General features: G+C 51.9%; 4 protein-coding genes across 5 annotated transcripts; 2 read left to right on the plus strand and 2 right to left on the minus strand.

The window, feature by feature from the left end:
• Positions 1 to 631: 631 nt before the first annotated feature.
• On the minus strand, positions 632 to 11320 carry Prpf31 (pre-mRNA processing factor 31). Its single transcript, XM_051207744.1, has 14 exons — positions 11272 to 11320; positions 10593 to 10777; positions 10414 to 10474; positions 8609 to 8692; positions 7940 to 8037; positions 7135 to 7241; positions 6688 to 6857; positions 5196 to 5353; positions 4756 to 4845; positions 2873 to 3000; positions 2699 to 2771; positions 2090 to 2218; positions 1906 to 2004; positions 632 to 1117 (listed from the first exon to the last, which is right to left on the minus strand). Exons 2-14 carry the CDS (start codon positions 10767 to 10769, stop codon positions 992 to 994), a joined length of 1500 nt encoding a protein of 499 aa, XP_051063701.1. The 5' UTR covers positions 10770 to 10777; positions 11272 to 11320; the 3' UTR covers positions 632 to 991.
• Positions 11321 to 11509: 189 nt separating this feature from the next.
• On the plus strand, positions 11510 to 17428 carry Tfpt (TCF3 fusion partner). 2 transcript variants are annotated; one of them, XM_051207747.1, is made up of 6 exons: positions 11510 to 11846; positions 12300 to 12558; positions 15804 to 15874; positions 16598 to 16667; positions 16754 to 16975; positions 17272 to 17428. In XM_051207747.1, exons 1-6 carry the CDS (start codon positions 11824 to 11826, stop codon positions 17389 to 17391), a joined length of 765 nt encoding a protein of 254 aa, XP_051063704.1. In that variant the 5' UTR covers positions 11510 to 11823; the 3' UTR covers positions 17392 to 17428. The 2 variants fall into 2 exon arrangements, with proteins under 2 accessions (XP_051063704.1, XP_051063705.1); XM_051207748.1 differs by having other exon boundaries at positions 16754 to 16945.
• Positions 17429 to 17616: 188 nt separating this feature from the next.
• Positions 17617 to 20015, minus strand: Ndufa3 (NADH:ubiquinone oxidoreductase subunit A3). The gene is made up of 4 exons (XM_051207753.1): positions 19920 to 20015; positions 19627 to 19701; positions 18089 to 18166; positions 17617 to 17772 (listed from the first exon to the last, which is right to left on the minus strand). The coding sequence occupies exons 1-4, from the start codon at positions 19927 to 19929 to the stop codon at positions 17681 to 17683; spliced, it is 255 nt and encodes an 84-aa protein (XP_051063710.1). The 5' UTR covers positions 19930 to 20015; the 3' UTR covers positions 17617 to 17680.
• Positions 20016 to 21261: 1246 nt separating this feature from the next.
• Oscar (osteoclast associated Ig-like receptor) lies at positions 21262 to 26999 on the plus strand. Its single transcript, XM_051207749.1, has 5 exons — positions 21262 to 21313; positions 21867 to 21899; positions 25839 to 26138; positions 26368 to 26649; positions 26827 to 26999. Exons 1-5 carry the CDS (start codon positions 21277 to 21279, stop codon positions 26976 to 26978), a joined length of 804 nt encoding a protein of 267 aa, XP_051063706.1. The 5' UTR covers positions 21262 to 21276; the 3' UTR covers positions 26979 to 26999.
• The last annotated feature ends 760 nt before the right edge of the window (positions 27000 to 27759 follow it).

The raw sequence follows: 27759 nt of genomic DNA on the forward strand, positions 1-27759 counted from the left end.
GATCAGGGTAGAGTGGGGTCCAAGACAGACCTGCCAAAATTATAAGTAAGACAAGTCCTGACCTCAGCAGCTGGGCCCACGTTCAGACCGTCAGAGTTAAGCTCAAGCTGAGAAAACTGGAGCCCAGCAGCAGCTCTCCCTTACCTTCTGCAGAGACAGATTCCTACCACACCAAACATGGTCCACCCTGTCCTACCTTGTCCCTTGGATGAGCACTGTTCTCAAGTCAGACTGGGTAGTGTGCGTTTCTTTTGCTTACCTGACATTTGTGCCCCCCAGGGCAGGGCAGGGCAGGGCACGGCACTCAGGCATGGCCCCCTCATTCAACATGGATTAAAACAACTGGCTCTCCAGTCAGCCCAGTGCTGGGCGCTTTCTGCAGACACTTCCCAGGTCCCAGGTGTGGATCACAGACCAAGGAGGCGTCTAGCCTGAGGGATCACAATAACCCTGTGGCCACGATGCTGGGGTAGGTTCTCATGGGTTGGGTGGAGATGTCAGGGATGGATGGGGCTTTTCTCTTCTTAGATGTCAGGACAGGAGCAGAAGAGAGCTGGGTCCATGATAGCTGGACTGGAAACCCCACAGCTCTGACTCCTCTGGGTCTTTCACAATTAATCTCACCCTCTGGTCAGAGCCTGACACTGAGCATTTAATTGTACTCTTTCTAGAAAATCACTTCCTTTCCCCATGTAAGTAAAAAAGATGAGTGTGAGGAAGACCTCGCCCACTTAACGGGGGCAGCAGTGGTCTGGGTGCTGGGGGAGGCAGACCAAGTCTCTTCACCCCTTTCCTTGGATGCTCTGGCCTTGGGCCAAGGGCAGGGCAGGGCAGGGCAGGCTGCCTCCACCACAGCTTCCCAGCTGGGTATCCATCACTTGAGAAGCTCCAGCCCTCCGTGTCCTTCCAGCGGGTGGCCCCTTCCCTGCTGGGTATCCATCACTTGAGAAGCTCCAGCCCTCCGTGTCCTTCCAGCGGGGGGGTGGGCCCTTCAGGTGGACATGGTGCCGCTTTTCTCACCCTTGACCTTGAGGAACTCAGCCATGCTGGAGAAATACTTCTGGTTGGCCTCTGCCACCTTCTTCTCCGCTGCTTGTGGGTTCACAATCTCCAGACCCTGAGTTGCAAAGGGAGAGGGTGACAGGTAAGGTGGGGAGGCTCAGGCCTCCCTGCTGTATGAGAACCAGACATGTCAGAGCCCCCAAACACCATAGCGGACACGGAACTGTTTGCAGTCCCTGGAGTCTCCCTCAGTTCGGGAGATTTTGACCCAGTGGGTGTGGGGGCAGGGCCTGGGTATCAGGATTGCTAACATCCTCAGGTGATGCTAAAAAACCACTCCTGTCAGATTCCGGATGAGGAAACTGAGCCTTAGAGGGACGTGACCATCCAGAGTGTCCTGCAAATCTCACACCATCAGTGATGATGATGCTGGCACCATATTGGCTGCTTCCAACCTTCTTGCTGGGCCTGTCCTGGCCTCAGCACCTTTCACTGCAGCTTCTCTGTGGTACCCATGGCCTTCTAATGCAGTGTATACTCGACTCATTCTAGCAAGCTTGTGACGGTACAGGACACATCTGCCTGCCTCTGTGGTGAGTAACAGGGGCCGTTCTGCTTCACACCGTTCAATGCCACTGGGCTGCGGTGACACTCAAGTACACCTTGGGTTACCCTGACTACTAGGGCCATCTCAAAGCAAAGACTAGGAAGCTCAGAGAGTACCTGGGCCACATGGACAGAGTCCTAGGTCCAGTTCCAAAGTTGGTCTGCGCTTGCCAGAGCTGTCACTGGCAGCCATCTGCACTTACTATGAGGCTCTGGCTGCCTCTGCTTTTCATGTGTTAGGTCATTGGGGCTCCCACAACAACCCTACTACATGCCTGGCAGGGCAGGGTTTGGTACCTGGAGTGGAGTGAAGGCCACACTGGAGGCTGTCCCTGAGGAGCGGTCACGGATGGTAGACTTCCCGCCGTACACCACACTCTGTTTCTGTAAGGTCCGCTGCAGGGAAAGGGGAGGGCCACGATGCAAGGCTCCCTGCCTCCATGTCCTACTTGCCTCCCCTTCCCATGGGCCCCGGCCATACCTGCAGGGTTTTGGAGATCCTGGCCTTGGTGGCTTCATTCACCTGTGTCTGCCGCACACGCCCACTGCCTGACTTGCCCAAGTGGCCCAGGCTAAAGCCCAAATCTTCTTGATAGGCATCCTCCTCAATCTGGTGAGACGGAAGTGGCCTGCTGTTAGGAAGCTGGCCACATTCAGCCAGTCCCCCAGGACAGTCCACTGAAAACCCAGGGACTCCAATCAGCAGATCTCATGGACACCCACTCAGCTGGGGGAACCGACTGCACTTAAATGACCTTGTGAGAGCCCAGCCCAACCCTGCTTGGGTATAGCCAGGAACCCTGTGAAGAACTGGGATGGGCTGCTACTGAGATGGCACCTAAGCAGATTCTCTCAGAACCTCGTGGATGATGGTCAGACATAGGTGCAGCGTGGGGAGCTGGGTGGCAGCCAGCTCAGCACTGCAAAGGTCACCATGGGGGGGAGGTGGCTTGAGCGGACAGGCTAGGCAGGAGGGAGGCTGGGGTAGCCCCATTTCTGCTCTGGGATTACAGGGTGGAGAGGAGGGATGGCAGCAGGATGTGCAGAGAGAACCCTCAAGGTCCCTCTGCTACTGTGGAGCAAGCCTGACCTCTCCAAAGCTCATGCGGTTGGCCTGCTTCCGGATCTCGGTCAGCCCTAGCCGCTCCTTCATCTTGCGGTACCTGGGGAAGGTGGGTGTCAATGGGATACAGGCAGTTGGCTGGGAAGGTGCCAGCCTCCTCCCCCACCCCCTCCCCACTTCTAGCCCCACCAGAGTCCTCACCTTCGGCCCCCTCGCTTCTTCCGCTGCCCATCAAGGGGCGCAGGCAGGGGCTTCACCTGCTTCACGGGTGGCGGCTCCTGCCACTTGTCAAACTTGCGCTCAATCTCATCCTTTAGTTCGTAGCCCACCTGGGCAGGGAGTTGGGGAGAAGCTGTAGCCAGCCATACAGACTGTTCCCCAGGTCACATGTCTGTGCATCATCAACCCCATATACTGTATATCTGTTCACCTGACAGTGGACCCTCCCCATGACTAATCTGTCCTCCTTGGGCCACGGATGCTGTCCTGCACTTGTAGCTCGGGGTTAGCTCTTACAACCAAGCTCTGCACTCTCTGAGTGACTGCTTCCTTCCCAGTCCTTTGAACATAAACGGGCCAGGCAGAATCCGTGTTCCCCAGTCAGCAGACAGCTTGCCACCCCACGCCACTCTCCCACCACAGAGCCCCCTGGCCTCTCAGAGCAGATCCCATCTGGCTTGCTTCTGTCTCTGCAGCAGCCAGAGGCCCCAAAGGTTACACACTATCGGCTCCTAGGTGCAGCAGGCTCTTCTCCCTGCTGGGGTCCACCCAACTCCAGCCCTTTGCACTCACTGTTCCCTCTGCTTGAACACTCTTTCAAGTGGGTAGCACAATATCCACACAACTGACTCTGACCTCACTCAGGCCCACACCAAAACTTCCTCAAAGCTCTTCCTCACATCCTAGCTGAGTCGGAACCTAAGCTTCCTTGCCCAACAAATTCCCCTTAGCATCCCTGGTATTCACACAGCACTGCTGGACCCATTGCATCTGTGTAATTCCCTGCTATAAAGCCTCATCTAGACAGTGGCAAAAGGCAGAGAGAGGGGGGAGAGAGAGAGACTGAACCCTGACTTAAGATGTGATGGAGTTTCTGGCAGAGTGATGCACACAGCAGAGACTCAGTGCTTCCTGAGCCCACCCAGGAAAGCAGAAGGTACTATTACAGTCATGTCTGTACTAGCGGAGGACGGGCCCTATTGTGGTAGGCAAAACACTGCCCCCCCCCAAACACAGTGATCTGCCTTGGTGTCCCGGTCTCTATAATCTGTAACTATAGATCACATGGCAGAGGATCTCTGCAGATGTGACAATACCTTGCATTGTCAGTGTGAGCTCAACAACCTACAAGGGGCCGCAAACTAGCAGAGTCAGAGAAGCTGGAGATGCTGTCTTGGCTGCAGGCCTCTGGTGCTGACAGGGGCAGGAACATTTCTGCCCAGCTAACACCCTGGTGTTAGTGCGGTGAGACTTTGTGTATGTGTGTGCACATCTGAGGCCAGGTTGACATCACCTGCCTTCTACACTCGCTCCTCAACTTATTTCTTGAGACAGGGTCTCTATTAAACCTAGAGCTTGATGATTTGGTTGACAGGCCCACAAGTCCCAGATACCCTCCTGTCTCCACCTCTCCAGCAATGGCATTACACGCATGTACTGCTGTGTTGCCTCCCCCCCCCCCCCAGCCAGTTTGGGAACTGAACTCAGTCCTCATGCCTGCATCCAAGAACTTGACTGACTGAGCCACATCTATCCTAGCCCTGTGCTTTTTTTTTGCAGACAGTGTCACGCTATGCAGTCTCATCTGGCCTGAAACTCATCATATAACCCAGGCTGCCTCCGACTAGTGATCTTCCTGCCTCTTCCTCTCAAACACTGGGGTTAAAGATAGAAGCTACCAGGCCTGGCAAACTTGTGTATGAAGCTACCCCGTCTACAGTGATCTGGTATAGCTGTCCTATACAACTGATGCACAGTGGGCTGCAGACACTGTGTCTGTCTGCTAGCCAGGAGAGCCCTCTCAAGTAGCCTCTTCTCATGAAAAGACTCCGAGCCCCAGGGACAGACGCCTGTCCCCTCCTCACCTTCCCCTCTGTGCTCTCATGGAAGCTGTCTACACGGGCTGCCAGAGTGCACTTGGCAGCCACCAGCCGGGCTGCCTTCCGCCGGAGATCCTGGAGCAATGGAAAGGGGAGAGAAAACTGTGAGCCTCTAGAGGCAAGGTAACAGCCAGCACAAACGGTCACTGCTCATCCGGGCCCAGCTGGACCCACGCTCTAGGAGGTGGCCCACGCCTACGGGCCTATCTACTAACATAACAGCCTCTTGAGGGTGTACTCTGGCTGCCCAATGGCAGGGTTCCCAGCGTCCAACCACCCACCATCCTCACTGCCAAGTGGTGGCCCCACAATTGTGTCCTTGCTACTCCACATGCTGCCCTATCCTCCAGGCTCCTGAGTGTTACTGTCAGCCAAACTAGACAAGGCATGAGGGCTGGGGACAGTGGACAAGGCGTAGGGCTCACTGGGGGCAGAGACTGCACGATGTCACTGTGGTAGATGTAGCCGGTGTGAGGCAGCACAGAGGTAGAGGAGAAACCAGACAGGGTCTTGCGCTGGGCTCCCAGCAGCATGATGTTGCAGGCAGGCATCTTGGAGAGGTTGGTTAGGCCTCCGGCCACACCTGCAACAAGAGGTGAGGTCAGAACACAGGGTTCACATCTGGGGGCTCATGTGTACCTTTGAGTAAGAATGTCCCCCACAGGCTCATGTATCTGAATGCTCAGTCACCAGGGAGTGACTCTCTTTAATGGGTTAGAAGGGTTAGGAGGTGTGGTGTGGCCTTGTCGGAAGAAGTGTGTCACTGGGGGTGGGCTTTGAGGTTCAAAAGAATGCCACATCCAATCTCTCTCTTTGCTTGCAGATCAGGATGTAGCTCTCAGCTACTTCTCCAGCAGCACACCCGCCTGCTGCGAAGCCATGATCAGCCTCTAAATGTGTAAGCAAGCCCCGAGTTAAATGTTTTCTAAGAGTTGCCTCGACAGTGGAATCTCTTCACAGCAACAGAACAGTGCCTAAGACAGATTTGCACCTTCATTTGTTTGCTGGTTTGAGACAGTAATTTACTTAGTAGCCAAGGCTGGCCCCAAACTCAAAGCAATCCTCCTTGCCTCAGCCTTCCAGACACTGGGATTCCTGGTTTAAGCCACAGCATCTGGAAGGATATAGGATCGTGTGTGTATGTGTGTGTGTGTGTGTAATGTGCATGGCAATCAGAGGACATTTATGGGAGTCAGCTCTCTCCACCTTCATGTGGGTTTCGAGGATCACACTCAGGCTGTCAGGCTTGGGTGAAAAGTACTTTTTTACCTGCTGTGCCATCTTTCTGATCCAGGACATAGAATCTTTAAGGAGAGGGTTAAGATAAAGTGAGGTCGTATGGATCCTGATTCTGTCGGCCTGGCATCCTTGTGGGAAGGGGAGATAAGGCTACAGATACAGCAGCATGGCTGCATGAAGACACAGAACACATGCCTGAGGCAAGCAGAGGTCTAGGGAGAAAGCAACCCCAGAAGCACCTTGGTTTCAGACTCTGAACAGCAGCCTCAGGAGCATAAGTGTCCTGGCCTGGAGGACTCAAGACCAAAGCTAAGAGACCAAAGATGGCGGCTTTCCCACATTCCCACTGTGAGCTCTCCCCGCAAGGAAAGGGAGGACTCTGGCTACAGGAGCTTCTGGGAGGAGGAACTGAGCACATGGCAGGATCACTGCCCTGTGCAGTAGGAAAGCCCAAGGGCCCAAATGGACCCACTGGCAGGAGGAGGATGGCCCACCATCTGTACAACCTGCTAAGCCAGCTGTACCCACAAGGGGTTGCTACACTTCTATTATTTGCTGTGCCAAGCTGGCTGGCTTCACTCTCCAGATGGCAACATAACAGAGCTCCTAATGTCAAACCCCACATCCCCAAAACAGCCTAACCAATCAGCTGAATATGGGACCCAGCTGGGAACTCACCCATGATCTTGGCAGCTGTGGATGCTCCAATGATGATGGACAAGTTGGGTGCGATGAAGGACATCCGGGACTCCACATACTCATAGATGCGGTGCTTGGAGGCATTCAGCTCCAGTGCCATGTCACAGGCCTCCTCCAGCCGCTCTAGCTCCTCGTCTGACAGCTGCTGCCTGAATCGGGAAGCAGGTAAGGGTTGGAGACAGCCCCCAGTTCTGCTGGGTACACATCTAACTGGTACTCAGCCCCACCCATCCTGTCGGCTTTGTATGCACGTGTGTTTGTGTAACTCTGGGGCTGTCCCGTTCTATCAGCCTAGGGGGCACAGTTCTGAGACAGCAGCACCCTCCCCGTGAACCCCCTTCTGCCCTTCCTGGTCTCCGCTGATAGCTGATAGCTGATAGCTGGCCTATGGTAGGCTTGCAGCACCTTACCATGTGCTATACCTACCCCTGGGTGGTGGATGCGGTAACACTGACAACCATGATGGTAGCATTGGTCAGGATTTGCTGGAGGTTCTCATTGTTCTTGCATTTGTCCAGGCTGTTGCCCAGCTCCTAGGGCGGGAAGGGGAGAAAGAGAGAGACCGTAGTAACCCCCAGAAGATGCTAGAAGCTCCTTTGCTGCAACACAAACAGAGGTCTCCCCTTGAGGAGCCTGGGAAAGCTAATACTGGAGACCATCTTGCCTTTTACAGGTTAACAACCCGGCTGCTTAAAGCACCAGCGCTGCCTGCTCTGCTCTGCTCTGCAAAGGGGCCTCCAAGGATGCTGCATTAAAGAAGCCTGCAGGAGCTCACTGGAGACAGACTTCCTCTGCTACCACCCTCACCGCCTGGACAGAGGCAGGGCCCCCACTCTTTCCCGTCCGCCTGCTCCCGTCACTTCTCCCAGAGGGGCCCGAGCCTTCCGTGCCCCGTGTGCTCTGACCTTTCCGACCTGTCCAAGCTCCTCTCCCTGCCTCTTCTCACTCCCTCCTTATTTGTCCCCACTCAGGACCTTAGCTCTTATCTAGCTGCGGCGTCAGATGCCAGTTCAAAGGACACCTGACCCAATGACAGCCAGTGGCAAGGGACAGGCCAATGGGGATACTCCCACAAGACCACGGGGAGAAGCAAGAGATGTGTGTGGGACACCCTTTCCAGTATCTGTCCCTTCCCACTGAACCCCCACTCATGCCTCTCCATCATTTCTAGGCCCGAGGGTTCACGGTCTAGGGCTTCAGTTCTTCCAGGGCCAGACTCCTCCCCACTCACCTTGACTGTGCGGATGTAATCCAGAGCGTTGGGGACCAAGGATTCTAGCTCAGGGAATCTCTTCGAGTACTTATCCCGGATGAACTTATGGATAATGTCTAAAGTGGACAGGGAGGGCAGGTGTCCACTGAGGGGGAGGCAGACTCTGCTGCTGTCCCCAACACCCACTCGCAACTCTAGTAAACAACCCCAAAACATGGGTTGGTGCATGGATGCCAGCATGAGGTCTACGTTTCCTAGCTGTCCCCAGTGCTATGTGCAGGCAGGAGTTTGTTCTCATGTCTACAAGATGTGAACTGAATTGGCATTTTCAACTTCCAGACCGTGGCCTGAAGGAAACAACCATGCCCTGTCTTCCCTCTCCATTTGCTGGTAGGGACGTGGAAGTGAAGCAATCATCCTGGAGCAGGAAATGGGTGGCAGAGTCTGGCCGCTGAAGGGGGTCAAAGGGTGACTCTAGACCTGCTCTGTTTACTCAGACTTTCAGGAAGGAGAATGCACTTTCTCCTGAAGTAAGTTAGTCTGTTACACAAGGTAAACCTGGTCAGGGCAGTAGTCTAGGAAGGCAAACAGAAGAGGTCCAGATTCATGCCCATTCTTCCCTTTGCATCACAGAGAAAGGGTGAAGGGCAGAAGCAGGGCTGTCCCCTGGCCCTTCCCATCACTCACTCAGCTCGTTTTCTATCTCCACAGTCAGGTTGTTGGCATCCACAATGACTCGGTACTCAGGGGCTGCCTCCACTGGTCCCATCACTATGAAGAAGAAGGAACAAGGATGAGGAGGGGACACAAAGCTGGGGAATATTGAGGCTGGATGGCATCAGAAAGGAGGGGCTGAAACATCACTAGGGGATTGGGAACCTCCCCAGGATCCTTATTCCTGCCTCTCATCTCTCCTGCACTCCATCTTCTGGCCTAATGTAGTCTTGACCTCATCTTGCTCCAAAACTAAACCCTCCTGTGGCGCTCTGAAGCCCAGAGGCTAACAAGCAAGAGCCTCAGACTGGCACTCAAGGTCTCCATCTAGATGGAGGCCCACAAGGGAGAGTATCAGGCCCCTGTTCCCTACACCTGCAACCTTGGCGCATACAGCACAGGAGTCACTGGGGGCGGGGGTGGTGTCGTTCACTGACTCATCAGCTCCACACAGCCTTTCTGTCTTCCGGCCTCATCCTCTCAGACACTCGACACTCAAGGCTGTTCCATTCCTCCTGGCCTTCATGAACACTGTCCCATCTCTATGGAATGTTCCTTCCTTGAGTCTGTTTCTAAAAACCTCAACTTATACGTAATCGTACTGACATTGAATAACGTGTGTATCAAATATCTCTTTAAGTCACTAAAACTCAGAGGGCAGTGAAGATACTTCCCTCCCCTTTTAGAAGGGTGAGATGTTTTCTCTCCATGTCACGACTTGGGCCACCTCTGCTAGACATGCTTTGTGTTAGATAGATACTGGATGTGAGCAGGTCTGACTCATCAGACCTGACATCAGGAAATGTCACTTTCTGTGACTTTCCTTGGGTCTATGGGGCAAGTAGCTTCTCGGCTGTAGAAGCTACTATTTCTCTGAGTCTCCTGGCACTCACAATGACTCAGGATTGGGGACAGACCAGGCTCCTTCCCAGGTTAGCACAAGTACTCAGACGCCAACTGAGGTGGCCTTGCTTCCCTGGCCCAATGCAGGGCCAGTCAGTGCCATCTATAAGGACTATAAGCTGGGTGTGGTGGCTCATGCTTGTAATCCCAACACTCAGGAGGCTGAAAAGGATGGATTCTGAGAGTTCAAGGCCATTGTAAGCTACCTAATGACATCAGAACAGCCTGGGCTACAGAGTGATACCCTGTTTCCATATTTAAAAATATATACACATACATATATATGGTCTATGGATGTGGGAAAAGCCCTATAGTTCAAGGAACACAGAGATAAATCCTCTCACAACCAGAAAACACATAAGGCGGCTTAAGCACCAGTTTTACAATACAATGTGTATATACTTCCTTTCTTTTTCTTTTTTTCTTTTTTTTTAACATAATGTAGTTTCTCACTTTCTTCCAAAAATTTTTATTTTATGTGTGTGTTTTGCCTGATGTGCATAATGTATGTACAACGCCCATGGAAACTAAAAGAAGGTGTTAGATCTCTAAGAACTAGATTTGCAAACAGTTATGAGCCATGTGGGTGCTGAGAACCAATCCCAAGTCCTCCGGAAGAGCAGCAAATACTCCTAACTATCTTTCCAGCTCCACATAGGTATGTATTTTTGAGACAGTGTTTTCCCCAGGCCGACCCTGACCTGACTATGTGGTTGAGGCTGGACTCGAACTGGTGCACCTCCTGTCTCAGCCAGTGAGTGCTATGGGGAAAGCCGAGGTGGGAGACATTCAGTTTTCAAAACGGCAAGGAGCAAAAGAGCCGTGGGACAAGGGCAGAGGAAAGGGGGGGGGGAGGGCGGGGCGCGAAGAGGTACCTTCTGAAGCTTTGGCTTGTTTGCTGATATACTCCTCAATCTTCATCATGATCTCCGCAAACTGATGGGGAAGGAGACCACAGTCAGAAACTAGGCTCTCGGAAAGAAGAATTGCTCTTCCTACCCCCTCCTCCTCCCGGGAACATTCACCATCCTGTACCCACCCACCCCCATCTCACCATCTTGCTATCCCATAGCTTGGCAATGCTCTTGACTGAATCCCCAGAAAGATCCAGCTGCGTCTCCTCCTGCACATCCTCGATTGCTGGTTCCTCCTCTTCTTCTCCATAGCTTCCTCCTTCCTCCTCTTCCGCTGCCTCCTCAAGGTCAGCCAAGAGCTCATCTGCCAGAGACATCCCAAGGCCTATGGGAGAGCGAGAATGGGTTCCCTAACAGCACACCTCGACTCCGTCCCTGTTACCAGAAGGAGCACCTCCTCCCCAATCCCCCGAGCTTTCCTCTTCTTCATCAGCTCCAACGGCATGCAGGCGTGTCCACGGCTTGCTTTGTTCATGGAGGACGTCTCCAGCTCCTTCCTACCCTCACTACCTACAGCACACCCCTCCAGGCGCCACCTGGCCTGGCAAACATTTCTGCACGCCTCTGCGTCTTCGGACAGTCATCTCCCTCTGCCTAACCTGGCTCTTTACCCTCACCCTGCCTTCAGCTCGCACGTTCCACCTGTCTCATTTAGTAAGAGTCCGCATGCCCCATTCCAGCCTGAGCGATGTTGTGATTTACGCACGTCCTGCTTCGCACGTTTGTGATGACTTGGGCTATGACTTCAGCTGGCCCCTTCCTCCAGACCCACCCAGTAGCTTGGCTTTCCCGCCCTCCCTTCTTCTCCATCACACTCACCGCTTAGATGCTCTCACGACCGTTTCTAAGAAATCCGCTCTTCACCAGCACCCCCACTCCAGAGCTGCCGGCGTCTTCTGATGACGTCTTTGCAAGGCGCCGGCAACCTTGCGTTCTGATTGGCCGCTCCCCGGGACGTTTCCGGCAGCGTTTGGACAACAACTTTATTAGCAGCGAGCGGCCTCGCTGGACGGCGACCGGGAGGGAGGGCCGGGAGAGTGGGGCTTGGCGTGCGCGCGCGACGGCGTGGGTTGAGCCTGTTAGTTAAGTGGAGAATCGCCTTGGCTCTGTGACACGGCGGCGAGACAGCAGAGACAAAGACGGTGGCAAAGCAGACGATCGGCGGAAGCGCCAGATGATATGTATATCTGTGTCTAAGCCGAGGGCCTTCAGCCGCAGTTGGCAGCCGGGTGCAAGCGAAGGTCGGGGCAGGAAGCTACAATTCCCCAGAAGAGATCCTGAGCTTTCCTGTGGTCGCAAGGCCTGATGGGACAGGTAGTTCCGTGCACGGCTCCACCTACCTGAGGCTTGGGGTTTCTCCTGACCCCAGACATGGAGCTGGAACAGAGAGAGGGGTGAGTGGCTGAGCTTTGCGTGAACGCAGCTGCGTGGTGTGCAGCGGTCGGCCGCAGTGATGGGGATTGTGGCTTGTGCGACTGCTTTCTTTTGGGATCTCTTTTTGGAGTGCTGGGGGCTGTACTGGAGCATCCTCGGGGAGAAGCCTAGGAGTTTGTGTGCCCCCATGGATCTGGAAGCAGGAGAGCGTGGGCTCTAAGGACCGAGGGAGGAGGCTAGGGCCTGAGTCCTGGGTGTGAGTGAGGGAGGAGGGTAGAGGGGCCTGGACCCCTGGGTGTGAGAGAGGGAGGAGGGTAGAGGGGCCTGGACCCCTGGGTGTGAGTGAGGGAGGAGGGGTAAGGTCTGGACCCCTGGATGTGGGTGAGGGAGGAGGGGTAAGGTCTGGACCCGAGCATCCGAGGAGGAACTGGGGAGCCAGAATGCCCGGTTCCTGAAACCTATCGACCCCGCAGGACCATGGCAGCCGTAGGCTTTGAAGAGTTCTCAGCGCCACCAGGCTCAGAGCTTGCTCTGCCGCCCCTGTTCGGAGGCCACATCCTGGAGAGTGAGCTGGAGACAGAAGTAGAGTTTGTGTCCGGTGGTCTGGGCGGCTCAGGGCTCCGAGAGAGGGATGAAGAGGAAGAGGCAGCCCGGGGTCGCAGGCGTCGCCAACGGGAACTAAATAGAAGAAAGTACCAGGCCCTAGGTCGGCGCTGCCGGGAGATCGAGCAGGTAGGTGAGTGTGGATTCCCATTTGGGGGTCCTCTGGCTTAAACTGTCTCCTCCTCCCGATTTCCTTCTCTTTTCGTTTCCTCTTGTACCAGAACAAGTAAATGAACAGATCCAAGAGGGTCGAGCTCTGCCAGGCACCCCGAGTGCTCTCTTCCAGAACATTTTGTGTTCATTACTTTTCTTGTTTCGTGACAAAATACCTGACAAAAACAACTCGAGGAAGGGCTTACTCTGGCCTAGAGTTTGAGGATACCTCATGGCGGGGAAGGCGTGACATGGTGGCAAGAGGGTGAAACAGCATCAGGAAGCAGAGAGAGAGAGAGAGAGAGAGAGAGAGAGAGAGAGAGAGAGAGAGGAGTACTGGTGCTTGGCTTGTTTTATGAAGTTCCAGATTTCAGCCCATGGAATGGCATTGCCCACATTTAGAGAAGGTCTTTCTACCTCAAGTAAACCAATCTGGAGACTCCCACAGATGAGCATAGAGTTCTGTCTCTCCGGTGTTTAGATCTTGTGAAGCTGCAAAAATAAGTAATAACCATCACAGCATCAGACACCCGATTTGACTTCCGGGGTGACTTCTCACTCCCTCGCGGAGTCAACGGCAACGTAGATAAGATAGGATCCCCTCCCTCTGACCCGAGGCTCCCCCAGGCCCACCTGCTCTGCCTCTTTTAAACCTCCCTCGGGTCCTTCTTCCCTCCATCCCTGAAACCGGTGTGTCAGATTAACTCACCCCACGAGTCTTTCAGTTCATCTCCTTGGTAAAGGAGGCGGGAGGGGCAGTGGGCAGAGTGTAGGTCTTAGTAAGCCAGGAACACCAGGTAAGAAGTTTGGAACCAGTGGGGCGGGGCCGGGTCTGAATGCCTGAAAGGCTCTACCGATGATTGCGTCCTGTGCGCGCTGGCTGGCTGCCGTGATAAAGTGTCACAGACTGGTAGACGAACAACTTTTCCTGACAGTTTTAGAGACATGGTCCAGGTGTTAGCAGGGTGTTTGGGGGCTGACGGAAAAGCAGTCCCGGTTTCCAGCTTTAACAGTCGCTGGAAATCTTTGGTGTTCTTTTGTGCCCAGAACCGTCACCCCATTTCGTGTCCTCATCTGCTCACAGATTCTCTCTCTCTCTCTCTCTCTGTGTGTGTGTGTGTGTGTGTGTGTGTGTGTGTGTGTGTGTGTGTGTGTTGGGGGTCATTATCTTCTTTCTGTAAGTACAGTAGCCAGGTTGGGCTTTATTCCATTGACCTCTGTTGAACCTGGCTGGCTCTGAGATTACCCTGTTTTCTTTTTTTTAATTAATTTTATTTTATGTACATTGGCGTGAGGGTTTCAGATCCCCTGGATCTGGAGTTACAGACAGTTGTGAGCCGCCATGTGGGTGCTGGGAATTGAAGCCGGGTCCTCTGGAAAAGCAGCCAGTGCTCTTAACCGCTGAGCCATCTCTCCAGCCTCACAACCTGTTTTCAAAATGCTCACTTCCTGAAGTAGTGGATTAGGATTCCAGCAAATCTTTAGGATTGGGGGGTGATAACCCATAACAATGATATGTGTGGGCTCTGGAAGGAGAGAAGCTGGGGAGCCGGGAGGTTGGGAAGGGATTCCAAACACTGTGTGGCAGGTGGGTACAAAGTGTAGATGGATACCAACGAAGGGCCATTGGATATCATGCACCTGGGTTACCCAGTGTGGGTGCTGGGGTCTGTAATCTGGTTCCCAGAGAGCAACAAGCACACTCTATACATAATGCTTTTTCTTCTCATGTGTATTATTATGAGTATATAAAAAATACTCATAAACATATATACATATGTGTAATGTACATACACATACATGTTTATATATAATGTTTATGACTATTTTGCATGCATGTATGTCCATGCATCATGTTGTGCCTACTTAGAACCTACAGAGGCTGGACTAGGACATTGGAGTTACAAATGGTTGTTAGCCACTATATGGGTGCTGGAAATTGAATCTGGGTCTTCTGGAAGAACAGCTAGTGTTCTGTATCAATGAGCCATCTCTCCAGTACCCCTCCACCCCCACCCAGTAAGCGCTCTTAACTGCAGAGCTGTTGCTCCGTCCCCTAAGCCTCCATTCTTAATCCACCTGCTAAGAGTAGATTTCACATGCAGAAACCCAAATTCAGGTAATTGGGCAATCTTCGAGACCCTGCAGGGCTGTTGAGTGGCAGAGCCAGGAAATTGCGTCTCTTTCTGGTCAGAAGGAACATATACCATATACTTCAGCCCATGTCCTAGACTCTGATTGTCTCAGTCACATCTCTTTCCTTCCACGTCTGGGCTAGAGTCTTCAGAAACTTTAGGGGCTCTTCCCAGATCCAGAAATGTTTTCTTCCCGACTTGCCACTCACTTGTCTCCTACTTACCATTCAGGTGTCGGCCTCATGGTCTTCTGATGGCCCTTATTACAGTGGCCATCTTCTGGTCTAATGCCTGCCATGGAGACTGTTGGTGTCTCCCAGACACGTTGCCGCTTGAATTAACGACTTTCACGTTTCTGTGACCCCCCCAGCACCCAACAGAAGCAACTTAGAGGGAGGAAAGCTTTATTTTGGGCCACAATTCCAGTGCATCCTGTCAGAGGTGCTCGGTGAATCGGCCCGGTTTGTGTATGTGGGGCATATGGAAGAGGCTTCTCACATCACTGCATACCTGGAAGCAGAGAGGAAGACAGGAACCACAGGCTGGGTATATATAACATTTAGAGGCCCAGCCCTAGTAATTGATACACTTCCTGAACTTCCTCAAGTCTCCCACCCACAGCTGAGAACCATGCTTTGAAAGCTTGAGCCCGTGATGGTGTGGCAGTTGAATGACAGTGGCCCTAGTAGATCATGTGCTTGGTCCCTGGTTAGTCCACTGCTTGGGAGGGATTACCAGGTACGACCATACTGGAGGAGGCATGTCTCTTGGGGTGGACTTTGAGGTTTCAGAAGCTGATGCCGGGCCCAGTCTCTCTCTGCTTGCTGACTGCAGATCGGGATGTAAATCTCTCAGCTACTGCTCCAGAGCCGCCATGTCTGTCCGCTTCCCACCATGATAATGGACTAGCCCTCTACAACTATAAGCAAGCCCCAGTTAAATGCTGCGTTTTATTGTTTTATACTATTGGCCTTGACGTCCTTCCTCCAGTAGGCCACACCTCCTAGACCTCCCCAAATAGTGCCAACTGCTGGGAACTGGGTCTTCAAATGCCAGAACCATTGCCTTCCTTCTGCCTTCCTGCAGGTGAATGAGCGAGTCTTGAACAGGCTCCACCAGGTGCAAAGGATAACTCGGAGACTCCAGCAGGAGCGCAGGTACCGTTCTGCACGCGCTGTGGGACCCAGTGTCTCCGTTCCCACACGTGCCTACCGCCTTCACAAGGCACAGGGGCAAAGCTGAGGCTAAGGGCCCAGAAAGAGATAAACAGAGAAGTGGGATTGGGTCTTGGAGAGAAGAGCTGGCCCCTGGGACTGGGGTCAGCGGCAGGACAGAGTGTTTGCTCTATGTAAGTAGAGAGGACAGCAGGAAGTAAGCAGTGGCACACACCTTTAATCCCAGCACTCAGGCGATACAGGTAGGTGGATCTCTCTGAGTTGGAGGCCACCGTGGTCTACAAAGCAAAAATAGCCAAGGCTATTATTACACAGAGAAAACCTGTCTTATAAATAAATGAATGAGAAGTTTGGGCCTCCTAGCTGAGCGGTGCAATACTTGTGAAGCATGTTCAAGGCCCTGGATTCAGTCTTCATTCATTACCAACAACAAAACTGGAATTCAGTGGAATGTTCACCAGATGCCGACAACCACACTGTGAACTTAGGAACAGTCTTACAGCATCTAGCCCCACCAAGGGTGTCAACTGTCACTCACAGACTTTGGGTCAGACGGGTTCCCGGGCGGTGCTCTCAGGCTCCAGAGCTCCAGACCTTTCTAGTTTGGGACAACTTTGAAGTAAAGGGAGATCTGGGCTTCTTCGTCTGTTACTTCCCTCCCCCAGAAGATAAGATGCCCCAGTGCCTGCATCTCTGTGCACACAGGTTCCTCATGAGGGTGCTGGACTCCTACGGGGATGACTACCGGGCTAGCCAGTTCACCATTGTGTTGGAGGTGAGCTCTGGTCTCCAGGCAGTTTGGGGTAACCAGGTGCGGAGTCCAGTTCAATCTTCAACTGCCTCCAATTCTCATCTTACCAGGATGATGGCAGCCAAGGCACAGATGTCCCCACCCCAGGCAATGCTGAGAAGGAAGGCCTTTCCCCACCCCAAAGGACACCCGTACCCCTCGACCCCAGCAGTCCAGCCCCCGGAGAGGGGCCCAGTGGGCGGAAGAGGCGGCGGGCACCACGGGTGGGAGCTTCGTTGACCCCAGAACTGGCCCCAGTGCAGGTGGGAGCCGAGGGCTGGGGCCAAGGCGTGGTGAGAATCCGGAGCTGGGCGTTGAGCGGTCGGGGCTTGGGGAGGGCTGGGCAGAGTGGCAGCAAGGAGGAGGGCACGTAGGATAGGAAAGAGGAGTTGGAAAATTTAGGCTAGAGTTTGAAGAAGAGAACGACTAGCTACAGGAACACAGGGAGAAGGGGAGGTCAGCTGCCGGATGCTTTTCAGGGTTGCCTGACAGTGAATGGCCTGGGAAACCAGTGCCCACAGGCTGATTGGGCGTTTGGGGTGGGATGTGACTCGTCTCCATATGCACTCACATCTCGTTATCTTTCCAGATTAAGGTCGAGGAAGACTTTGGCTTTGAAGCAGATGAGGCCTTGGATTCAAGTTGGGTTTCTCGAGGGCCAGACAAACTGCTACCCTACCCTACCCTAGCCAGCCCGCCCTTTGACTAGCCCTGTCTCCCCAATAAACAGACCCCATCACCACCACCACATAGACCTGTCTAGACCACTGTCTGCTGCTTCCATCCCTGAAACGCTCAGGTACTGGGACTGGAGGCCCAGGCGGAAGATCGCCATTAGTGTATGAGGCCACCCTGGCTGCACACTTGAGTTCCAGGTCAGCCTAGGCTACACAGATAGTGAGACTTCCATCTCTCAAAACAACAAGCAAAAGACTATGGAGTTTGTCTTCACATTTTAATTGGGGGCCAGCAGGGAAGAATTCCATCAGCAGGAGTATTCACAGGTTCTTCAGCCATTCCAGGCTTGGGCCCTGAGGGTCCTGGGGGTGGCTGGGCACATCGGGCATGTTCCCATCATCTCGAACAGGCACTGGAAAACAAAAGGATGAGCTACTGAGACCAGCAGGTCCCTAGGGTCCTGTAGAGCGCAGCTAGCCTGTCTCTATATTCAGACACAGTACAGAACTCCAGGTGAGAAAAAGGAGCGTGAGGGCCAGAGATTCAGCGGAGGCAACAGACAAATGAGGGAGAGAGGTATCTCTAACGGGTGGAGGAACCCAGAGAGGAACAGAAACCTGGAGAGAGAAACTCAAGGCATGTTAAAAGTACAAAGGACATCCCCACGCAACAGGGACTCTCCCACACAGCTGTGTCTGCCCCTCCCCGAAGCACAGGTCTTGGCTCACCTGGGTAGTTGTAGGGTGTGGCCCTGTTGATCATGCTGGCATACTTGGTGTAGGGGCTGATCATGGGCATAATTATAGCTGGAAAAAGACAAGAATGTGAGGCCCAAGGATGAAGCGGCTGAGGAGAGCAGGAGGGCCCTTTGGTGGGTCCCTCAGCACTCCACCATTCCCACTGACGGGGTCAGTGTAACTCCTGAGACTGGGGAGTATCGGAGAGGTCCGAGCCTAGCACTTAGGAAACCATGATGCCCAAAGGTGGTCGCGGGTTGATAGCTTTTGGATTAGCCAAGGGGGAGTATAACAGGAATGCTAAGAGGCCAGTGTTGCTGACTTGACTTTACAGGGCTGGAGATGGCTCAGTAAAAAAGAACTTGTTTTTGCAGAGTTTGGCTCCTAGCACCTAGGCTGGATGGCTCACAACTTGCAACTGTAACTCCAGCTCCAGGGTGTCCAACAAACTTCCACTCATATGGCATACAGAAACACTCCTACACAAAATCTATTGTTAAAAGGTGATGGTATAAAGAGCTGGCTCATCAGTTAAGAGCACTTGCCGATCTCCCAGAGGACTTGAGTTCAGTTCCCAGCAGCCATGTTCATTTGCTCACAACTAACCCGTCTATAACTCTGGCTACACAGGGTGTTGTGCCCTCCTCTGGACTCCATTGGCATGCATGCATATGCACGTACGCACGCGCGCTCGCGCGCGCACACACACACAGATTTGCAGGGGTGGTGGTGGCTCATGCCTGTAATATCAACAATTGAGGAGCCAAGGCAGACTGCTTTGAGTTTGGGGCCAACTTGGGCTAAATAAATTCTGTGTTCCCCTATAAAAGAAAAAACTGAAAAGGTACAAATAAAATAAAATCCGTCCTAGGAAGTATTTAGCCTTGGAGTTGTGAAATACTTTCACCTGCTGGCAAGACTGAGTTAACCTGAGTTAAACCCCTAGGAAGGAGAGAAAAGACTTCAGCAAACACGGGCGCGCGCAAGCACATAAGCGCGCGCTCGCGCACACACACACATACAGTTTCAAAGAACGAATTGCGTATGCTTCAAATCGTTATCCCAACATATTTGCTACATTAAAGCCACATAACTTTAGAGCACTCTAGCTCTTTTGAAGTCATGGGTGGGTTCTAGAACTTCAATATCACACTTCGGGTCAGCAACATCGACAGTAACTGTGGGACCGCGGTAACTGTCAAACCCCCAGACCTTCAGAACCAGAGTCTGCTTCACAGGTCGCCCCCGCCCTCCTGGGCTTCAGCGCCTCCGAACGGTGAACAGCCCTGTCCCACAGCAGGCTCTTCACCAGGGAGTCTCGCTGGGAGATTTGCTCCGACAAATTCTGCACTTCGGAGTCAAGGCGCAAGCAAGGGTGAGAGGTGCTCTTGCGTAGATGTGCGTAGGGCGGCGAGGGAAGGGGGCTGCAGTAATGTCGGGGTAGAACGGGCAAAGGAGTGTGCAAGATGAACTGTGGAACACTGACGACTTCAGGGAGGAGGATGCACATGCGCTCCTGGGGCACTCACCCAGGCCCCAGATCGAGAAAGACACCACCAGCACCGGCTCCTTCGCCCAGGCATTCTTCAGGTAGGTGGTGAGTCCTGGAGAGGTGGGAGAAGAGTCACTCTTGGGGGCTGCTGCGGTGACCTCTAACCGTCTCCTACCAGCCCTGCTCTGCAAGAGCACCCTCGTGACCGCCGCGCCCCTCTCCTGGGACGGATCCCACCGCGCCCCAGAGCTCTCCTGAGCCTCAGCCACGGGCCAGCCCACGGCCCCCTGGAACTACCCGAGCCCCGCGCACCCCGGGGCCAGTACTCACTCGTGGCCATCTTGGTCTTGGAGGCGACAAGGAAGCAGAGGTCTCTGGGAGTTGTGGTCCCTTTCCCTGCGCGGGGCTCCGCCCCTTGGGCCGCGGCTTTCGGAGTAGGAAGGGCGTGAAGGCTTTCGGGAGTTGTAGTTCCGGAGTGAGGTTCAGACGACTAGAACAGAGAACCTTGGCAGCAAAGATTTAAACCACGGGGACTTTTCACACCTGCTGGTCACAACTTTTTACTTTAGCTTAAAAAACAATCAATCAGTTAATCAAACAAACAGACGCATCAAACTAGCACTTCGAGTTTTCCTACAAGAAATTCCGTTTCACATTGAAGTCACAGCTAGTCATCCCCTCATTCTGTAAGTTCCAAATTGATACCAAATAGATTAAGGACTTTCTGTGTTTTATGTTACTAGCGTGCAGCCTTTTTCCCCCCTCCCCTCGGTTTCGCTGGAGATGGAAACCTCTACCACGCCTCCAACCCCTCGTGCTCTGACCTCAGACTCACAGAGATCCACCTGCCTCTGCCTCCTGAGTGCTGGGATTAAAGGTGTGCGCCACCACCGCCTGGCCTGCCCTGTCTTTTGTTTGTTTATTTTTGTTTTTGTTTTTTATTTTGAGACTGAAATCAGGGCAGGATGGATACCACTGAGCCTCTCTTGCGCTACACCTGAACCACGCCCTCAGGCTTTAGCTGGTGGATTCTAGACAAGTCCTTTACTATGTTGAAGGCACATTTTCGTGCCCCCTCCCCCCGTCTTTAGTTTTTATTTTGAGACAAGGTTTTATTAAATGGCTAATGTTGGTCCCTCAAGCTTTGAATATGTGGTTCCTCTTGCCTTGGCTTTCCAAAGTAGGTGGGGTTACAAGCCCGAGCCTCCAAGACCGTGCACATCACTAAAAACAACAACAAAGAAGGTATTTGGCTTAAATGAGCGAGACCCGGAACTGTGAGGCAGTGATGGAGTCTGAGCCTTCTCTTTTCCACCAGCATAGTATATATTGTGCACCAAGGATATTTTCCCCTCTCCTCCTTTTCTTTTCTCCTTCCCCCTCCTCATTTTCTTTCTCCTCTCAGCCCCTGAACTAGAACACACTGGGCTAGCAGTCTCTCACTTAGCTACGATATTCCCCAGCCCTCCTCCCCTACTTTTAAGATGCATTAATGAACACCAGAGGCTATGACTGTTCTCTGGCAACTTTTTCCAAGACAGCAGGACTATGACACAGGGGCCTCCTCCACCTGACTCCTCTCTTCCCTAAACTGGGTTCTCACGTGGTTTTCTGGTGTCACTTCATTTCCCCACCAGACAGAAGGCAGGATCAATCCTTTTCCCTAGCTCCACGGAACGTGTCCGCCATGACCCTGTTGCTGATACTCCAACTGTTGACTCTCTGTGAGCTGGCCCTCCCATGAGTGTGTGTGTGTGTGTGTGTGTGTGTGTGTGTGTGTGTGTGGATGGGGGTGGATGGGTGGGTGGGTCCTTGGCTGGACTGAGAGCTGTATCTGATCATCTGGAATTCAACATCCAGTTTAGAAAAAGGAGTCAGGACTGGTACCCAGATACCCGAGTCCTAAATGGGGGAAGACAGACTGCTGGATTTGGGGTGGGCGTAGGTTTCTCTGGATCTCCAGGCAGGAGGAAAGTAAACAGTATGTATGGTCAAGGAATATACTCAGTTCTCACGGCAAAGGGGCAGGACTCCTGCCTTGGAAAGAGGGTATCCAGACTTCCAGACCCCAAGGGGGAGAGCAAAGGTCCTCTTGAGTCAGACCACTGGCTTCTCAGTTCTGGAAGTCTGGAGTTTTGCTGGATCCTAAAAAAGGTGGGGATAGGATTTTTAGTTTCCAGAGGAAAAAGAAACTGCATGATCAGATTCTAGGGTTCTTAGTGAGGGAAGGCAGGTAGTCACACGCTTTGTGAAGAACTGACTCCTAACCTTCTGCAGGGCCTGCCTGTCATTCGGACTTCACAGGAACCGGTGAGTGGCACACCCCAAATGCCCTCCTTTGTGCTGCCCACGCCCCACCTCCAACAGATCATTTTACCTTAATGCCCAGCTTCGCCCCAGATTTCTTTGTTCCCCTCTCCTCCTCTCCTTCTCTTTTTCTCCTTCTTTCCATCCCTTCACCCCTACCTCCCCTGTTGCTTTTCTTTCTTCCTTTTCTCCCGTCTCCTTTCCTCACTTCCTTTCCTTCTTCCTCCTTCCTTCCTTCCTTCCCTCATTCTCCTTTCCTCTCCTCCCTCCTTCTCCTCCTCTTCTCTTCTTTACTCCTTTCCTCCTTGCTCCCTTTCCTCCCCTCTCTTCTCCCTCCCCTTTTCTTCATCCCTTTAGTGACCGTTGTGAGTATAGAAGACCATGAATGTGGATATTAAGGAGACCTAAACTAGACCGTCATCTTTCATTGACTTTTTTTAAATTTTAAAACAATCTTTTCTCATTTTACATACCACTCCCTCCCCTCCTCCCACTCTCCTCCCTCCCCCTCCCACCCCACCCCATCTATTCCTCAGAGAGGATAGGGCTTCCCATGGGCAGTCAACAAACTCTTTGAGGCAGGACCAGGGCCCTCCCGCTTATATCTAGACTAAGCAAGGTATCCCTACAAAGAGAATGGGCTCCAAAAAAGTCAGTTCAAGCACTAGGGATAAATCCTGGTCCCACAGCCAGTGACCTCACAGACTGCCCAAGCCATACAACTGTCACCCACATCCAGAGGGCCCAGTTTGGTCCCATACAGGTTCCCCAGTCCAGAGTCAGTGAGCTCCCACTGGCTCATAGACCATCATCTTCATTCCACTGCCTTAAACAAACCAGGGATCTTGAAGACTCCATTTCCTTCTCTGGAAAACAGGCTGCGGTAAAGATTTAATATAATTACATAGGTAAACTGTAGGCTCAGATCTTGGCATAGTCCAGGGCGCCAGCCAGACATAGGATTTCCTGCAATGCTAGTTACATCAGCGCTTCTCACTGGAGCCATAAAAGGAGGGTTCCCCTACCCCAAGATGGTTTCATCTTGGACTTTCTGATGGAGTTGATGCTTCCTTTCTCCTTAACTTTCTTTCTTAGATTCCAGCTTTGAACGAGAGCCACCTGGGAAGCCATTTGTATCTGAGTCGTCAGTTAACTTAGTTCTGTTTCGTGTGTATGACTGTTTTGCTTGTATGCCTGTATGTGCACCTCAGGCATGTCTGGTGCTGGCAGGGTTCAGAAGAAAAGCTGTAGGATTCTCTGGGGCTGTGGTTGCAGGTGGTAACCACCATGCAGTGCTGAGAACCAAACCCCAGTCTTTTTCAAAAGCAGAAAAGTCCCCTTTACTGCTGAGCCTTCTCTCCAGCCACCCCCCCCCCGTCTTAAATTCGTTTTATTATATTACTTAAAATGATTAGGCTAATGGGTACTCCTTGTTACAAAGACTTGGCCACTACCAAAAGAAACAACAATCTTCCCCTTCCCCTTCCCGTTCCGTGTTCCTGAAACAAGCTCCGGCTCCTATAAAAATTTTTCCACGCATTCATACACATCATGCATTTACACACTTCCTCCTTTTCTGGCCACATCAACGTTGGCATTTTGTGACCCATTCTGTTCTGGATCCTAAATGTTAAACTTAACAATCTGGTTGGAGCTCTTTCCCAATCGTTACAGTTACTTTTTCTTTTTTTCTTCTAAAATTTATTAACAAATACGTTTGCCTCCAGTGAGGCAGTGGGGTCATTGGGTCATTGCTCATGTTATGTTTTTGGTGTTTGGATATGTACTACGGATGGTTTGAACCTATGGTCTTGTACATGGTGGGCTAGTGCCCGCTTACTCAGCAATACTCCCAGTCCCTCACTGAGGCATTCTAAGGAGGTGTTCTACCACAGAGCCACACTCCCAGCCCCTCACTGAGGGATGGATGACTACACATATACCACAACACCTGGCATTCTACTCTACCACCTACTTAAGAGAAAGATTTATTTGTTTTTTAAATCACATGTATGTGTTTATCTCTTTGGGAAAGTATATGCACATGAATGTAGGTGCCAGAGGTGTCAAGATCCCCCGGAACTAGAATTACAAGTAGTTGTAAGTTGCCCAGTGTGGGTCCTAGAAACTAAACCTAGGTCCTCTGCAGGAGCAGTAAGCACTCTTTGGTTTTTTTGGTGTCTTTTTTGTTTGTTTGTTAATTTAATTTTTACATTCCAAGCCCAGTTCTCCCTCCCTCCTCTCAATGCTCCCACTCCTCCCTCCCATCTAAGAGCAGTAAACACTGAGTCATCTCTTCAGCTCTCCTATTACCTGTTAAGGACCCACCTTTCAACACTGTTCAAACCATAGCAGTAATTATTGACATGTGGCAAACCATAATCGCTTATAGTACGGTGTGTTATCATCCTAACACTTGGAAGCCTAGGCAGAAGGATTTCAAGTTTGAAGCCAGGCTGCAGCACTAGCGAGCTCTAGGACAAAACTGGGCTACAAAGTGAGGCTTTGTCTCAAAACAAACCCCAGTAACAATAAGACCAAACAAAACAAAGTAACCATTTATGGTATGATGTTTTGAAACAGTGCCTTAAAATTGTGGAGAAGGGGTTGAGGGTTTAGCTTGGTTGGTAGATGCCTTGCCTAGCATGCCCTGGTATTACATAGATGGGGAGGGGAGGGGGTGGTCCTGATGGTGGCGCATGCTTATAATCCAAGAGGATCGGAAGGTCAAGGTCATTTTGTACTACATAGCAAGTTCAAGGCTTGCCAAGGTTACACGATACCTTGTCTCAAAAAAAAAAAAAAAAAAAAAAAAAAAAAAAAAAAAAATTACAGAGGCAGTTTGAGGCTGTATCTTAGTGGTAGAGTGAGTGATTACCCACAATGCATAAGGCCATGGGTTCAATCCTTGGCACACAAACAAATAACTACTGGTAAAAGCTGTAGTCAGACCTTCATTTGGGCTGCTAGTTCACAAATAATGACAAAGAGACTTCTTATTAATTATGAAAGCTTAGCCATTAGCTTAGATTTGTCCCACTAGCTCTTATAAATTAAATTTTCCCATGTTTTTTATTAATCTATGGTCTGGCACGTGGCTTTTATCTCTCCCATTCTGTGTCCCCGACTCTTCCGAGTCTTAATGGTGTGGCCACTTTTCCCTTTCCCAGAGTCCTCTCTGTCCCTGGAAGTCCCTCCTTACCACTTCCTGCCTACCTGTTGGCCATTCAGCTCTTTATTAAACCAATCAGAACATGCCTTGGCAAAGACACAAATATTCCATAACAAAAAATTCAAAGTTAGAGGTGGACATTCTTGGTACTTGAGGGGAGGAGGATTGTAAGATGAGGGAGGGGTCCCCTCTACTCTCTTCCCCACAGTTCCCCTGGGGCAGACAGGACTTTTCCTGTCTCCCCTGTCCTCTCTCTGTCTCTTTACCTCTTTTTCCTCTTTCCTTCCCCCTCCCTCCCCATTCTAATAAACATTCTCACTTAAGCTCTGTCTGCCTGAAGTATTTCTCCCTCAGCCTCCGCCAACCTCTCCCGCCATGGAATCCACCAAGGTCCCCCATGCAAAGTTCCCCTCATGCTTTATCATAACAGGAATGCTTGTGCAAGCCTTTAATGCCAGCACTCAGGAGGGAGGCAGAGGCAGGTGGATCTCTTTGAATTGTAGGCCAGCTTGGCCTACAGAGCCAAATTCCAGTACAGCTAGAGTTGTTGCACAGAGAAACCCCGCCTTGAAAAACAAAACAAAAAAGCTCAAAGTTAGAGTACTGTAATTTCCAGCTAGTTTGGGCCAGCTGTAATTGTACTCTGGGCCCTCCCCTCCTTTATTGAGATTTAAGATCAAGAGAGATGGGTGCCTACCCACCTTCCACTTAGTCTCCCGAGGCTGCTGGAATGAAGGATCCTGAGAACCTAAGCATTTTTCTTTATTAAGCACCCCCAGCCTCATACCCCCAGCCATGGCTAGGGGCTAACCCTGCTGCAATTGTAACTCCTGGAGTCAACGTGACCTTGAGGTGCCGCGCACCCCAACCTGCCCGGAGGTTTGCACTCTTCAGAACTGGTGTTGCTACCCCCCTGCACTTCCGGGACGTGTCCACGGAGCAGGCTGAGTTCTTCCTGGAGGAGGTGACTCCGGCCCAGGGGGGCAGCTATTACTGCCGCTATCGCAGGACAGACTGGGAACCGGGTGTCTGGTCCCGGTCCAGCAGTGTCCTGGAACTGCTGGTGACAGGTGAGGTCCGGGAGGGATGGGGAGACGGGCACAGGAGTGAGATTAAGGTGAAGGGTAGGAGTGGTGTGGAAGAGAGACACGGGGAGAGAGACGAGACAGGTCGATTGAGAGCCTCTTGGACATATGGGAAGAAGAGGAGGGTGAGTCTGGGGGATGGGAAGAGAGGCAGAGGAGGAAGGGGAGGACGAAGAGAGACCAGCCTACCCAAGACCCTACTTATGTCCCACAGCTCAGCTGCCCAGGCCATCACTGGTGGCACTGCCTGGGCCTGTGGTGGCCCCAGGAGCTAACGTAAGCCTGCGCTGTGCAGGCCGCATGCCGGGCATGAGTTTTGCGCTGTACCGTGTGGGCGTGGCGACCCCTCTGCAGTACATCGACTCTGTGCAGCCCTGGGCTGACTTCCCTCTGATCGGCGCCAGTGCCCCGGGCACCTACAGTTGCTATTACCACACGCCCTCTGCCCCCTATGTGCTGTCGCAGCGCAGCCAGCCACTGGTCATCAGCTCCGAAGGTGAGGCGTTCTGGTCCTTCTTCAGACCCAAGGGTCCAGGAGCATCAATCAACCCCACTCAACTTAGAGACTTGGGAGTTGAGTCTACAACTCCACCTGGGTCTCAGATACACAGAAGAGCGTCGAAACTCTGGGATGACCAACAAACAACCCTGTCTCCCTCTCTTTGTCCTACAGGCTCTGGCTCCTCAGACTATACTCAGGGAAACCTTATTCGTATGGGGTTGGCCGGCCTGGTCCTCGTCTGCTTGGGCATCTTAGTTGCTTTTGACCGGCATAGCAGGAGATCTGCTTTTGTTGGCCTCCTGCCCCAGCAAAACTGGATGTAGCCACGTGGGATGAGAAGAGACTGCCTGGATACGGGCAGCGAAGCCAGGGTCCTTGGTGACAGGCCAATGCAGAACGTTCCAGGCCTCCAGACTGTACTAGATTAACCATTCTTCATCTTTTTGCTCTGTGGCTTCCTGCTGGGTCCACTCCTAGACCTCTGAGGGGAGTGGACAATACCACTGTATTTTCTTTGATTGTAGAATGGTTTGATAACACATTATTACGGTTGTTGAAGGATTAAAAGCAGTGACTGACATCTATGGTAAATGATGTTCAGTTAATGTTAGTGACTTTACCTTACTTTGAAAACCCCTTGGACCCTCATGTCTCTTTCTTCTCATCTCCATCCCATCCCCCTTTTATCCCCCCCCCCACCACGTCCTTTTTCTTTCCTATGGCTGTGCTGTGAGCATAGGTTCATTCTACCACACTCAGAAATATATATATATATATATATATATATATATATATATATATATATATTTATATGAATGTACACACACACATTATATATATACACACACACATATATATATATATATATATGTTAGATTGTTATATTTATTGATATTTCCAGTGAGGGTTTCTCTGTGTAACTTTGGCTGTCCTCTGTAGACCAGGCTGGCCTTAAACTCAGATATCCACCTGGCTTTGCCTCCCAAGTGCTGGGATTAAAGGTGTGTGCCACCATCACTCAGCTGCTATGATTATATATTTTAGGGGTGGCACAACATGCCTCAGCATGCTTGTGGAACTTTCACGAGTTGATATTCTCTGTGC

The sequence above is a fragment of the Phodopus roborovskii genome, unplaced genomic scaffold (genome assembly GCF_943737965.1).
Source record: "Phodopus roborovskii unplaced genomic scaffold, PHOROB, whole genome shotgun sequence".
Lineage (NCBI taxonomy): Eukaryota > Metazoa > Chordata > Mammalia > Rodentia > Cricetidae > Phodopus > Phodopus roborovskii.